General features: G+C 45.8%; 1 protein-coding gene across 1 annotated transcript; it reads right to left on the bottom strand.

The window, feature by feature from the left end:
• Positions 1–838: 838 nt before the first annotated feature.
• SOST (sclerostin) lies at positions 839–10269 on the bottom strand. Its single transcript, XM_077315075.1, has 2 exons — positions 10001–10269; positions 839–2788 (listed from the first exon to the last, which is right to left on the bottom strand). The coding sequence occupies exons 1-2, from the start codon at positions 10224–10226 to the stop codon at positions 2367–2369; spliced, it is 648 nt and encodes a 215-aa protein (XP_077171190.1). The 5' UTR covers positions 10227–10269; the 3' UTR covers positions 839–2366.
• Positions 10270–11857: the final 1588 nt, after the last annotated feature.

Raw genomic sequence — 11857 nt, 5'->3', positions numbered from 1 at the left:
CTGGTATTCTGTGGAGGTCCCCCATCCAAATGCTTCCAGCGCTGACCAGCTTAACTTCTGAGACGGCCTGAGCTGTCTAGGTCAGGGTGACCATCTTTGTTGCTCATTCCCATTTATTTGCCATTTTCTTACAGTGCCCAGAACCAAACTCAGTATTAGTCTAGATGAGATAAGATCTGGCCATTTTTTTCACTGACCTATGCTACTCCTTATCACAGTCCCATCCCATGTGACTTTTGCCCATGCTTCAGGGAGGATCATCAGTATAGTGTTATCGGGGTGCTCAAGGGTAGACCTCTCATTCCTTTTCCTGCTGCTGAAATGCTGGCTGGATCCAATTCAAGGTTTAACTAGTCTGAAAAGGAAATGAAACAGCTACTTATGTTGACTGGAATACTCTGCTTGTATTGATGAAGCTTGAAATCACAGCCCTGTTTTGCATCTGCTAACACTTATGACTCACATTCAATTGCAAACTCAAGACCCTCACTGCTGCCAAACCTGGTATCACCTGTCCTTTATCTCTGCAATTGATTCTTTGTGCCAAAAGACAGAACTTTGATATCCGATAGCAATGTGATTGTTTTGAACTTTCCCTGCAGGGTGTAACTTGGTACACTTGCTCCTTGGAGAAATTAGGTAACAGCTGGTACAATCAGTTCTCTTTGCCCCATGCCCCTCTGCCCCCATGGGATGGTTTATGGAAGGCTGAAACAGATCCTTCTCCAGGGCAAGGTAGTAGACCAGTTGACCAAATGGTTCTCGCCATAGCATTTGGGTTTCACTCCCGCCCTGCCCCCCGCCCCAAATCATCACTCTTCCTTTTCACAAATATAATTTTATTAATTTAAAACTCTTAATAATATATCTGTATAACTCTTAAACATGCTACATAATTCTGGAGCAGTGTTGCCTAGTTGCGATAAGGGGAAAAAACACCAAAGAAACAAATAGCATAAATACTTTTTACAGTTAAATAAATATGCCTTTCAGTCTTGGAAAATAGAACATTTTCGCTGCCAGGTCCGTTGTCCATCCCACTCAGATGCAAAGATCCACTGAGGTTTTTAGAAAGTCACAGGAGAGCAAACAAAGGAGCATGAAGAATTGTGGACAGGGAAAGGCATCAGGGGCTGGATTTGTGCTGCAACACTTTGCTCTTTATACCAAACCGCCCTGCAAGTAGGGACTGCCCCACGACAGCCAAAGCAGGGAGCAGAAGTGGCCTTGAGCTCCCCAGGAAACAGGCAAGAGCTTTGGGCTGCCCACGTCCACTTGGGCTGGAGTTGCCATTAATCTCCAGACTGCAGAGATCAGTTCCCCCAGAGGAAAGAGCAGCAGGAGGGCAGATTCTATGGCATCCCATCTCTGCTGAGTTCTCTCCCCTCCCCAGAGTCCACCCTCTGCAGCCTCTGCCTTCAGATCACCAGGGAGTTTCCAGTCTGAAGCTGTCAACCCTACATATGCTTGACTGAAACATTCTTTAGTACCAGCCAAAAGTGGTCTTCCAGAAGACCCTACCAGGCCAGTCCACATCCCACCCCTCTTTCTTGATCTTCACCAAATAATCTCTTAAAATATATATGTTTACATCCATCTCATTGATGTTGCTTTCTTTTTCTCCTGCGTTATGTGCTCTTGTCCCTAACAAAGACACAGTTTCAATAATAAATTGGCCCATTTCTTTGGCTTTTCAGTCCCATGCACTCCCTAGGCCAAGAGACTAGTGTATAAAGAGGTGTGCAATATAGTCTGACTTGAAAGCCCTCTTCCCTCAGCCCTTGGGCTTTTGCAGAATGCCTCCCCAGTGGCTCCAGGAAGGGAAAGTACTGTCTGCAGAGTACGATACACATATCTTTGGCAATGCTGCAGTGCAACAAGGCACTGTGCATGCATCAACGCATTAATATACAGCCCAGTGAAAAGCAAAGGACAGCCGTGTATTATGGGGTGCCATGGAAATCTGCAGGCGACTGCAACACCCTTGCTGATGTTGTGCCAGTCTGAACTCATGTTTCTTTTAACAGAATGGTGTTGGTCCTCCTTCTGACCAAATAAGGGCAAGGAAGTCTTGAAGAACGTAGTGGTGTGTGGGAACCGCCTCTTTCGGTATGATGTCATATGACACCTCCCCCACTCAACTCTTAAGCCAATGGCTGCTTCTTTGAGCTCAGTTCCACTCCAACCCCCCATTCCTGCTATTCAAGGAGTTTCTGGTAGCTTTTGATGGCATGGATAGGGACAACCACTGTACCCACAGTTATCCCCTCTCTCATATTCATCCATCAAAAAGGAAGGGCACCAGGCAAAAAAAAAACCCTCTCAACTTCCAGGCTGGGTCTCAGGGTGGGAAAAAAAACCCCAAGCTAGTAGGAGTTCTCGAGTTCAGGCTGCTTGGCCTTACTGCCCCTGGCCCTTGAGAGGTGGACTTTTCTGTTCTTCTGAGGCCGGGCAGTCTCTTTGCTGAAATCTTTCAGCTGGGAGCGGTTGTGGTAGCGGGTGTAGCGTTTGCACTTGCAAGAGGTGATGGCCCTGATCTTGATAGTCCGTGTGTCCTCGTTGGGGCAGGCAAGCTGGACCCGCTGCGGGCGACTGTGTGAGGGGATGCAGCGGTAATCCAGAGCGTTCTGCCGCCACCATTTGCCCTTGCCAATGGAGTTGGGAAGAAGATGGGAGGGGAGGCACTGGCCAGTGCAGACCAGCTCCCTGATGGGCTTAATGCTGCGGCACAGACCGCTGGTGATATAGCGTGTAGAATACATCTCCCGACAAGTGAACTCCTGAGGTTCTGGAAAGAAGGAGACATGAATTACTGAGAGAGAAGATATATGTTGGCACCTCAGCTGCCTCGTAGGAAACAAAGAATCACAGCCCACCATCAGTTACAGAGAATACAAGCTGGAGAAAGACCCAAAGCTCATGTCATCCAGCTCTCTGCTCCAGAATAAGAGCACTAAACCGTATGAATTTAAATCATAAGATCTTTGGATGTAGGACCAGTGCTTTCTTGCTTGCAAAATTCTCTAAAGCAGTGGTCCCCAACCCCCAGTCTGCGGACCGGTACTGGTCTATGGATCAGTCAGTACCGGGCCACGGCTCCTCCTCGTCCTCCTTTACGGCTGCTGCCTCAGGGGCTGCCCTGCCACTCTACTGCCCTGCCACTTTGGTGCTCTTCAGCGGCCGCCATGGCTGGGGCTCCCCCTTGGTGTGCCACTGCGCATTTACTGCTGGCAGTGCCCCCCAGCAGGCAGCAGGAAGTCAGGAGCGCCAGCGGGAAAGCAAGTGGAGCAGGGGCTCAGGTGGTGGCGGCAATGTCCCTTGGCAAAAGACTACCCCCCCCCGGGCCTCAGTAAAATTATCAAGTGTTGACCGGTCCTTGGTGATAAAAAGGTCTGGGACCACTCTCTAAAGTACGTTATTAATCTCAGGCTTATTGAATTGGTTGAAAACCTTTGATCAGCTTAACAAGGCAGCCATTTTTCAAAATTAAAAATCATTTAATACTTCTGAAAAACCAACAAGTATCAAGAATGAAAGCTGTATTCCCATCCCTTTCATTCAGAACAGGGAATGCCTCTTCTAAGATGGACCCTGCTGTGACCCATCTTCTAAAAACAAGGAAAACATCTTTCTTGATTTCTTGAACAGGATGGTAGCCCTAATGGTACTCATGAAATCCCTACCAAAGTGTACTGTAAGCCCCTACCCAGAGAAAGCAGATGCCCACCTATGGCTACTAGACAGCTGTTTTACCTGGCAGCTGCCCACTTTCCCATACATTAGGTGGATCCAATGAGTTTTCCCATTTGATCTAACCAAATTCTCCTCCATGCTACACCCCCCGTGCCCCCCTTTATCCATACAGATTCCATGATGCCCAGTATTTTTTACCAGTGGAAAGGCTGGGTGGAGCCAGTCTACTATTAGAAGTAAAGATTCACAAGTCCAATCAATGGGGGTTAAATTTGCACCAATGTAACTAATCACATAAAATGTGGAATCATCCCTAAAGTGTTTGGGGACTGCATGATGTGCCAGGAACCTTCCTAAGCCCTTTACCTAAACGTTGGTACCTTTCACATGGTGACGGTTCCATAACACTCTGAATATGCAGTGAGAGGTCTCTAATAGTCTAGCACAGACAAGCAAATGGGGGGGGGGAGTTGAGTCAGATATTTTGTTTAACTACATTATTAACTGTTGTAGATGTGTTTAGGCTGGAGAAATGCTGCCTAGGATTGTATGTGTTGGATCAAATATCTCCTATCAGATTATTTTAGCTGCTTTCCCCTCCATAAATTCCTTCTATATGGTTCTCCTGCTCTGGCTATGTTGAGCCCTAAACAAGACCTGAAGGGGGCTGAGCTGGAACTTATTGACAGTGATTAATAATTGTTAAATGCTAGGTCCCAAGTAGAATGTCAGAGGCTTTGTTTGTAAACAACTGGTGAAACCCTGGTTTCTGAGCTGTACTGTTTCAGAGCCCCACTGTAGAAAACTGTGCCCTCCATATAAAAGCAATAGATGTCATGAAAAATATTAGGCCAGAAGATGTGGTCTGATATGGTTAAGAAACAGATGGAATTCCTCACCTCAAGTAGATCTGTCTTGGTGTTGACAGGACCTTGGAGAGTTCTCAGTGAGCTTAGATGTTGCTCTAGCAATTGACAGTGATTTTAAATACTTGTGTAGAATTCCTAAATGCTCTAAGCCCCAGTCCTCAAGTGAGATATGTTCAAAGAGGGTTTTCTTCAAATAATAGTGCTTCCACTTTGAAAAAACCCTAGCCTCCATGCGCCTGACTTAATAGCTAACAGGTTATGTTTTTAGGACTTCAGCATGTCATTTTCATGCTACTTAGTCTTTCTAATGCACTCTGGGGGTTTCAAAGCACTTCACATTATTTTAGTAATCCCTACCACACTCCTGTAGACTAGGCCAGGATTATTATCACCATATTGCTGACAGAGGACAGAGGCTGACATGGTAAATTTTGGAACTCTGTGATGTAGTCCAGGAGTATTTTGTTCATGCTGCAAACTAGGGAGAAAGGCTCCATTGAGACAATTGGCATTCGTGAGTACTTCATTGGATGCTTATATGGAAAGTATGGTGCAACTCTTGCATGCTTAGGGTCAGACTACATGTGATGATGCGTTCCTTTTCACTGGAATTCTGGAAGTGCAATTTGACATTGAAAATCAGTCACAAAATGGGAGTAATGCAGAGTGGGGCTGGGTTGCTGGGAGATCACTTTGATCTTTTTACCTGTGCTGTTTCCCCAGTGAAAACCAGACCTTAGACCTATGCTTAGCACCATAGCTATGATCCCCTGCAACATGCTCCTTGTGACCCCACTGGACCCACAGAGTCTGGCGTTGCTATGCAGTGGCAGACAAGAACAAATCAACTCCTTTATTCTCTTGTCTTGATCGCCATAAGTCAGCTGTGACTTGGTCACCTGGTCTACTCCCCGCCCCTCCCCGGACTGTCACAACATCAAGGCAGCTAACCACTGAGAGCTAATATTTGAGAAAAGGGTAAATTTGCCACTTTGTTCTCATTTAAAGGGGTACTGTTATGAAGTAATAACCAGGTGATTTTGTGTGTGTGTATGTATGTGTGTGTGTACATGGCCCCTTGTGCTGGAAACTTTTTTAAAAATCTGATCATTTAGGGTGGATTCACCACTTACTATGAAATATTGTGTCAATATTGTTATTGATTGTAATATCCCCAATAACTGAAATATGCCCAAAAGCCATTGATATTTCTATTGACCAAGTTATAAATAAACATGGAGTACTATTCATTTTCTGAGTAACAGCACGAAAGACTGTTGATATTTCAACCTTGAAGGGGAAGGAAAAATACCTACAATAGAAGAGCCCAGAAGTAGCACCTTAAAGACTAACACAATTTGTGTCAAGGGATGCCAGTTCTTCAGACAACTGTGACACATGAGAGCTCATAACCTCCAATAAATGTTGCTACCCTTTAAGGTGCTATTGGACTCTTTTCTACTGCTACAGACAAACACACCTGCCCATCTATATCAGAAAAGTGAAGAGCATTGAGGCTAAGGCTTTCCCCCAATGTTGCCTTCTGGCTCTGAGACTCAGAGGTTGACTGCCTCTGAACGTGGAGGTTCCCCTCAGTTGCTATGACTAGCAGCCATTGATAGACATCCTCTATGAATGAGCAGCACAAGTGCTCTCAGAAAGTAGAGTTTGGAGGTGTTCAAGAAAGGAATTGGACCTTGGAGGTGGTGACAGGTGTTTTATTGGGAGAAAAGGTTTTGGGAGAATAGAGCAGTCACACAAGCACAATGGATTTGATAGTGGGGAGAAGCAAACACAGACCAATTGGTTGTGAGCTCTGTGTGTATGTGACAATACAATTCCATCGTTGTTTACCAACCTGCCAAATTCTGTCCAGACCCTTCTGGGCTTGTATTGTCAATGTATGGACTCTTTTCGGGATCCAGCTGGGCAGGACAGATGGAAAGCATACCCCATACTTCATTGCAATTTATGCTTTTGGCATAAACTAGTTGAAAGATCATGAGCCTCTTGTGGCGCAGAGTGGTAAGGCAGCCGTCTGAAAGCTTTGCCCATAAGGCTGGGAGTTCAATCCCAGCAGCCGGCTCAAGGTTGACTCAGCCTTCCATCCTTCCGAGGTCGGTAAAATGAGTACCCAGCTTGCTGGGGGGTAAACGGTCATGACTGGGGAAGGCACTGGCAAACCACCCCGTATTGAGTCTGCCATGAAAACGCTAGAGGGCGTCACCCCAAGGGTCAGACATGACTCGGTGCTTGCACAGGGGATACCTTTACCTTTACCTTTAGTTGAAAGATCAAGGGATGTTCTCTAAGGTGCGTGGGGAAGACGAATGCGGGCTCTTTCCCACCCAGATAATCAGAACGCAAAAGCTGAAACCTGCTTTGAAATCACTCCCCTAGCACAGTCTGATCTGCTGAGACTTAGAACATCTGTCAAACTTTGAAGGACATTTGGTACTTGTATTTTTTTAAATTAAAAAATTAAATAAAAAAAAACAAAATAACAAAAGTCCGGCATTAAAACTCCGATTAGAAAATGTTACAGATATATACAAATTAAGAGAACTGACCCAGGTGTGTGTGTGTGTGTGTGTGTGTGTGTGTGTGTGTGTGTGTGTGTGTGTGTAAAGGGCCATCAGGTCCCAGCTGACTTATGGTGGCCGGAGCAAGGGGCTTTCTAGGCAAGGCAGAAGCAGAGGTTGGCCCTTGCCTTCTTTTCCAGAGTTTGCCTTGGGGGGCTCCCTTCCAAGTACCCACCCTGCTTAGCTTCCAAGCTCTGAGGAGATGGGCCCATATCATGCTGCCTTCCCCTCTTGCCTCATTTATAAACCTCCAAAAATAAATACCCATTGCTAAAAGGCCATGATGAAATTAAGAAGCAGCTCCATTTCCTATCTGCTGAATTTCATTCTGCAACAGGCTTCTTTCATAGGCAGCAATTCATGTTCTAGGCTAATGGTGCCCAGGAATGCCCAGCTGCTGACAGAATGTCCTGTCATATCGCTCTTCTAGGGGGAATCCAGATTACTTTAGTGCAGGGGTAGTCAACCTGTGGTCCTCCAGATGTCCATGGACTACAATTCCCATGAGCCCCTGCCAGCATTTGCTCATGGGAATTGTAGTCCATGGACATCTGGAGGACCACAGGTTGACTACCCCTGCTTTAGTGTATGTTTGATATCCAACCCTGGGCAGAGGATTGGCTCAGCCTATGCTCTTTCCTTGGGATCTTTTTCAAATCAGCCTGGCCCACATGAAGTTTGCCTGGCCTCAGCCAGGGCCTTCTTGGCACTGTCCCCCGCCTGGTGGAATGAGCTCCCACAAGAACTAAGAACCCTGTTAGAGCCAACCCAGTTCTGCAGGGCCTGCAAGACGGAGCTCTTCCACCAGGCATTGGTTGAGGCTGGGCAGGCAGAAGGTCTTGCCCCTCCTCTAATGTCTCCCATGGGTACCATTATTCCTGGAGACTTGGCAAATTGGGGGAGGCAAGGGTATGTGGGGGGGGGGTCTTAATTTGTTGTGAGATTTGGGAATCACAGACTTTTATGTATTTTATTGTATTGAGTTTGTTAAAATCTGTTGCATCATTATTGCATTATTGTTGTTGGCCACTGCAAACTGACATGTCAGGAGAGGCAGGCAGGCAGGCAGGCAGGCAGGCAGGCAGGCAGGAAGAAAGAAAGAAAGAAAGAAAGAAAGAAAGAAAGAAAGAAAGAAAGAAAGAAAGAAAGAAAGAAAGAAAGAAAGAAAGAAAGAAAGAAAGAAAGAAAGAAAGAAGAGAGAGAGAGAGAGAGAGAGAGAGAGAGAGAGAGAGAGAGAGAGAGAGAAAGAAAGAAAGAAAGAAAGAAAGAAAGAAAGAAAGAAAGAAAGAAAGAAAGAAAGAGAGAAAGAGAGAAAAAGAAAGAAAGAAAGAGAGAGAGAGAGAGAGAGAGAGAAAGAAAGAAAGAAAGAAAGAAAGAAAGAAAGAAAGAAAGAAAGAAAGAAAGAAAGAAAGAAAGAAAGAAAGAAAGAAAGAAAGAGAAAGTTACCACTGGGGTAGTTCCTAAAATCCAGTTCTTTTGCACCCTTTTCCTCCTGGGAAAAAAGAGAAGGAAGGCAAGCAGAATTTTGTTGTGTTTTGCACATTTGCAGCCTGCTCCTTCACAAGGTAGCACATGAATTACTTGTGAGTGTGCACCCCAATCTGCTTTGCCAAGGGGGGAAGCAGAACAGCTGCTAATTAAGGGTACGGGTATCTGCTTGCAAATGAACCTCCTGTCAAGGAAGCAGGCTCCAGCCTCATCCCTTAATGAGTGTTTATGTATTGACAATTTATTCCCTGTCTTTCTCTCCAGTGGGAACTCACAGTGGCTTCTGACAAAGAACTCTGTGTAACATGAAAGCTTTCACATTCAGTGACCTGCTCCTGCATCGTATCCTTACAACAACCCTGTGAGGTATGTCAGTTGGTATGTGACTGGCCCAAGGTCACCCAGTGAGCTTCCAGGACAGAGTGAGAATTTTAACCTGGGTCTCCCAGGTTCCAGCCTGACACTGTAATTACTCTAGCACATGGATTCTAGTAACTTTTACGACCACTACAATAATCACTGCCATTTGAGGTGCCAGACTTGAGTAGAAATATAGATCCTCAGCGTGTGCATGGAGAATTACAGGGAAATAACTCAAGAAGAGTGTTAGCTGGCATCTGAAATCACTCCACTCTCCAAGATACAAGGACAGATGAACCCACATTCTAGCTGTATCTGAAAAAGTGAGCAGTGACTTACGGAAGCTCCTCTTCTGCCACATATTTTGTGACTCTTTGAGGTGCTGCTGGACTGTTGCTCTTTTCTACAGCTAGGGAAATCATTTTTTTCACGCTGTGTCATAAATACTAGCAGTAGAGCCTTAATGAGGCCATTCGCTCAAGATGAAGTACACAAAGCCCTAGCAGATCCCAGAATAGGGCAAAAAGTGTGCCTAAGTGGAAGGCACTGTGGCACATGGTCCAAGGCCTTGAGACAGTTAACATTAACATCTAGCTATTTTTCATGGAAAACAGAAACCTTTGTTATGCAGCTGAGCTTTTTGCAGTTAGGTTTGCAGAAGAGGGCAATATTTGCAAGAGCCACTTCACATATCACACTGGCTAGTTGCTGACTAAAAAAAATTATGACTAAACAATTTTTATCAGGTCACTGAATGTGAAAGCTTCCGTGTTACACAGAGTTCTTTGTCAGATTGTTACCAAGCAAGACAACTGACGACTGCGCTCCAGTCAGAAAGGGCTCTTGTCACCAAAACCATTAACCACAAAAGGCCACAAATGGTACCTGTCTGTCCCCAGGACTTTCTGTCCAAGCAAGTCCAATCTTGTCAGACCTCAGAAGCCCTCCACAGCCAGTCGAGATGCTCCCACACGCCAGAAAGCCCCAAGGTGCCTCTGTTTTCCTTACCAATCTGGCCCAGGGAAACCTGGGGGCGCCTCTCTCCTTGCTGGGCCCGGTTGCTCATGGTGTCATTCTCGCTCTGGATGCTGAACTGCTGGTCCTCCGCCGGCATCTCTGTGGCATCAGGAAGGATCTCTGTGGCATCGTTTTTAAGTACTTGCCACCCTTTCCCAGCGGGGAAGATGAACTGGAGCAAGAGGCAGAGGGAGCAAACAGCCTCAGAGGTCCTCATAGCAGCAGGCAGCTGTGTGAAGGTCTCCAGCGCTCAGGTTGGATCCTCCCGAATCTTCAGCTGGGTGGAATTAGTCTCCTTTTTAAATTGCTCCTTAGAAACAGGCCAGCCAATGATGGGGAGGGGGAAGGACTAGGGGGGGTGAAGAGGAGGGGGTGGGGACTGCTTCCTACCAATTTGTCTGCAGCAGGCCAGGAATCCTGTGGGTGGCTGGGCAGGCAGCTGTGGCCTGGGCAGGCCAAACAGTGTTTCTCTTCACACAAACCTTTCTTACTTGTTTCATTCCTGGACAACAGCTAAAGGGGAGGGCTGGCAAGGCAAAGGAGGATAGAGAAGTGTTTTCTCAGACGTTGGCCAGAATTTTTCCCCAGTTTAAAAAATGCAAACCGTGTTTGTCTCCTTGAGTTTACTAGTCTTCCGGGTCTTTAAAACTGGGGGCTAGCTTTTTCACTCCATTTTCTCCTCATGACAGCTGCTGTTCCACAAGGATTTGTTCATGCAAGTCCTGTGAGCACCTTTGTGGAAAGGAGGGCTCACAAGAAGGCTATGGCTCAGTGGAAGAGCCTCTGTGTGGCATGCAGAAGCCCCCACGTTCAATCCTGGCATCTCCAGTTAAAGGGATCAAAGCGTAGGTGATGGGAATGACTCCTGCCTGAGACCCTGGGAGTTGCTGCCAGGCTGAGTAGGCAATACCGACCATGATGGACCAATGGCCGGATTCAGTATAAGGCAGCTTCGTGTGTGCTGACATGTGATCTTTCCTTCCATTCGCACCTGCATAAAATCCAGCTGGGTCCAACCCCAGGATCCTCCCCCCCTCCCCCCCCCAATGCTGCACTGCACAAAGTGCTAATTAGAATCACAGGTGGGTGCACGCAGATTGGCAAGATCTAACGCAAGGGAGCAAAAAAATAAGATTGGTTTAGTCATATGCAACTAGTTTCAAGGTTGAAAGATTTAAAAATCTCTGATGCTTAACTGAATTTGAATCAGAGGCTTTTTGTCATATGTGGTGGCTATGTGGGAGAGTTTAAAAGTTTTGGATAAAAATTAATGAGAAGCTGCAGAGATTACCCAAAATTGTCTCCATTGGATCCAAAATGTATGTTGCTAGGTATTTTTCCTGAGAGTTTGCCTGTGTTTGCTGGGGAATTCTTCTAGGTGACAATAATAGCCAGTCTTCTAATCACCTCAAGATAGAAGCAGCAAGAATTACCGGATGTGGATTTATGGACTGAGAAATTAGGAGAATATGCTGCAATGGCAAAATTTACCAAATGAACAGTAGACGACCTGAAGAATTCCATGAATGCTGAGATTTCTTTCTGAAACATGCTGAGTTGTAATGTAGTAGACTAAGATTTCTGTGTTATTTTTTGTCTTCCCCCCATATTTCTAAATAACTAAATAGACTTAAAAAAAAAAGAATCATGGAATAGTACAGTTTCAAGGGTCACACAGACACCATGCAGATCCCCCTCCCCTCAAAAGTGCCTCTTCTTCCATATATTTTGTAGTAATCAACTGGGAATGCAGATGTAGGCGTTTCAAATGTATTTTGTTTTATGGCCTGTTCTGATTCCCCTCTGCTTTCACACCACCTATCCCTTCCTCCCTCAATTTATTTTCTA

This window comes from Paroedura picta, chromosome 16 (genome assembly GCF_049243985.1).
Source record: "Paroedura picta isolate Pp20150507F chromosome 16, Ppicta_v3.0, whole genome shotgun sequence".
Classification (NCBI taxonomy): domain Eukaryota; kingdom Metazoa; phylum Chordata; class Lepidosauria; order Squamata; family Gekkonidae; genus Paroedura; species Paroedura picta.
The sequence above is the reverse complement of the archived record's forward strand: the minus strand, read 5'-3'. Positions and strand labels throughout refer to the sequence as shown.

Bases quoted from the DNA above. Each gene is read 5' to 3' on its own strand.
- SOST (XM_077315075.1), bottom strand. From the start codon at position 10,226: ATGAGGACCTCTGAGGCTGTTTGCTCCCTCTGCCTCTTGCTCCAGTTC. The intron at 2,789-10,000 runs GTAAGGAAAACA...CCTTCTTTCCAG, and splicing joins GGTTTCCCTGGGCCAGATTG to AACCTCAGGAGTTCACTTGT.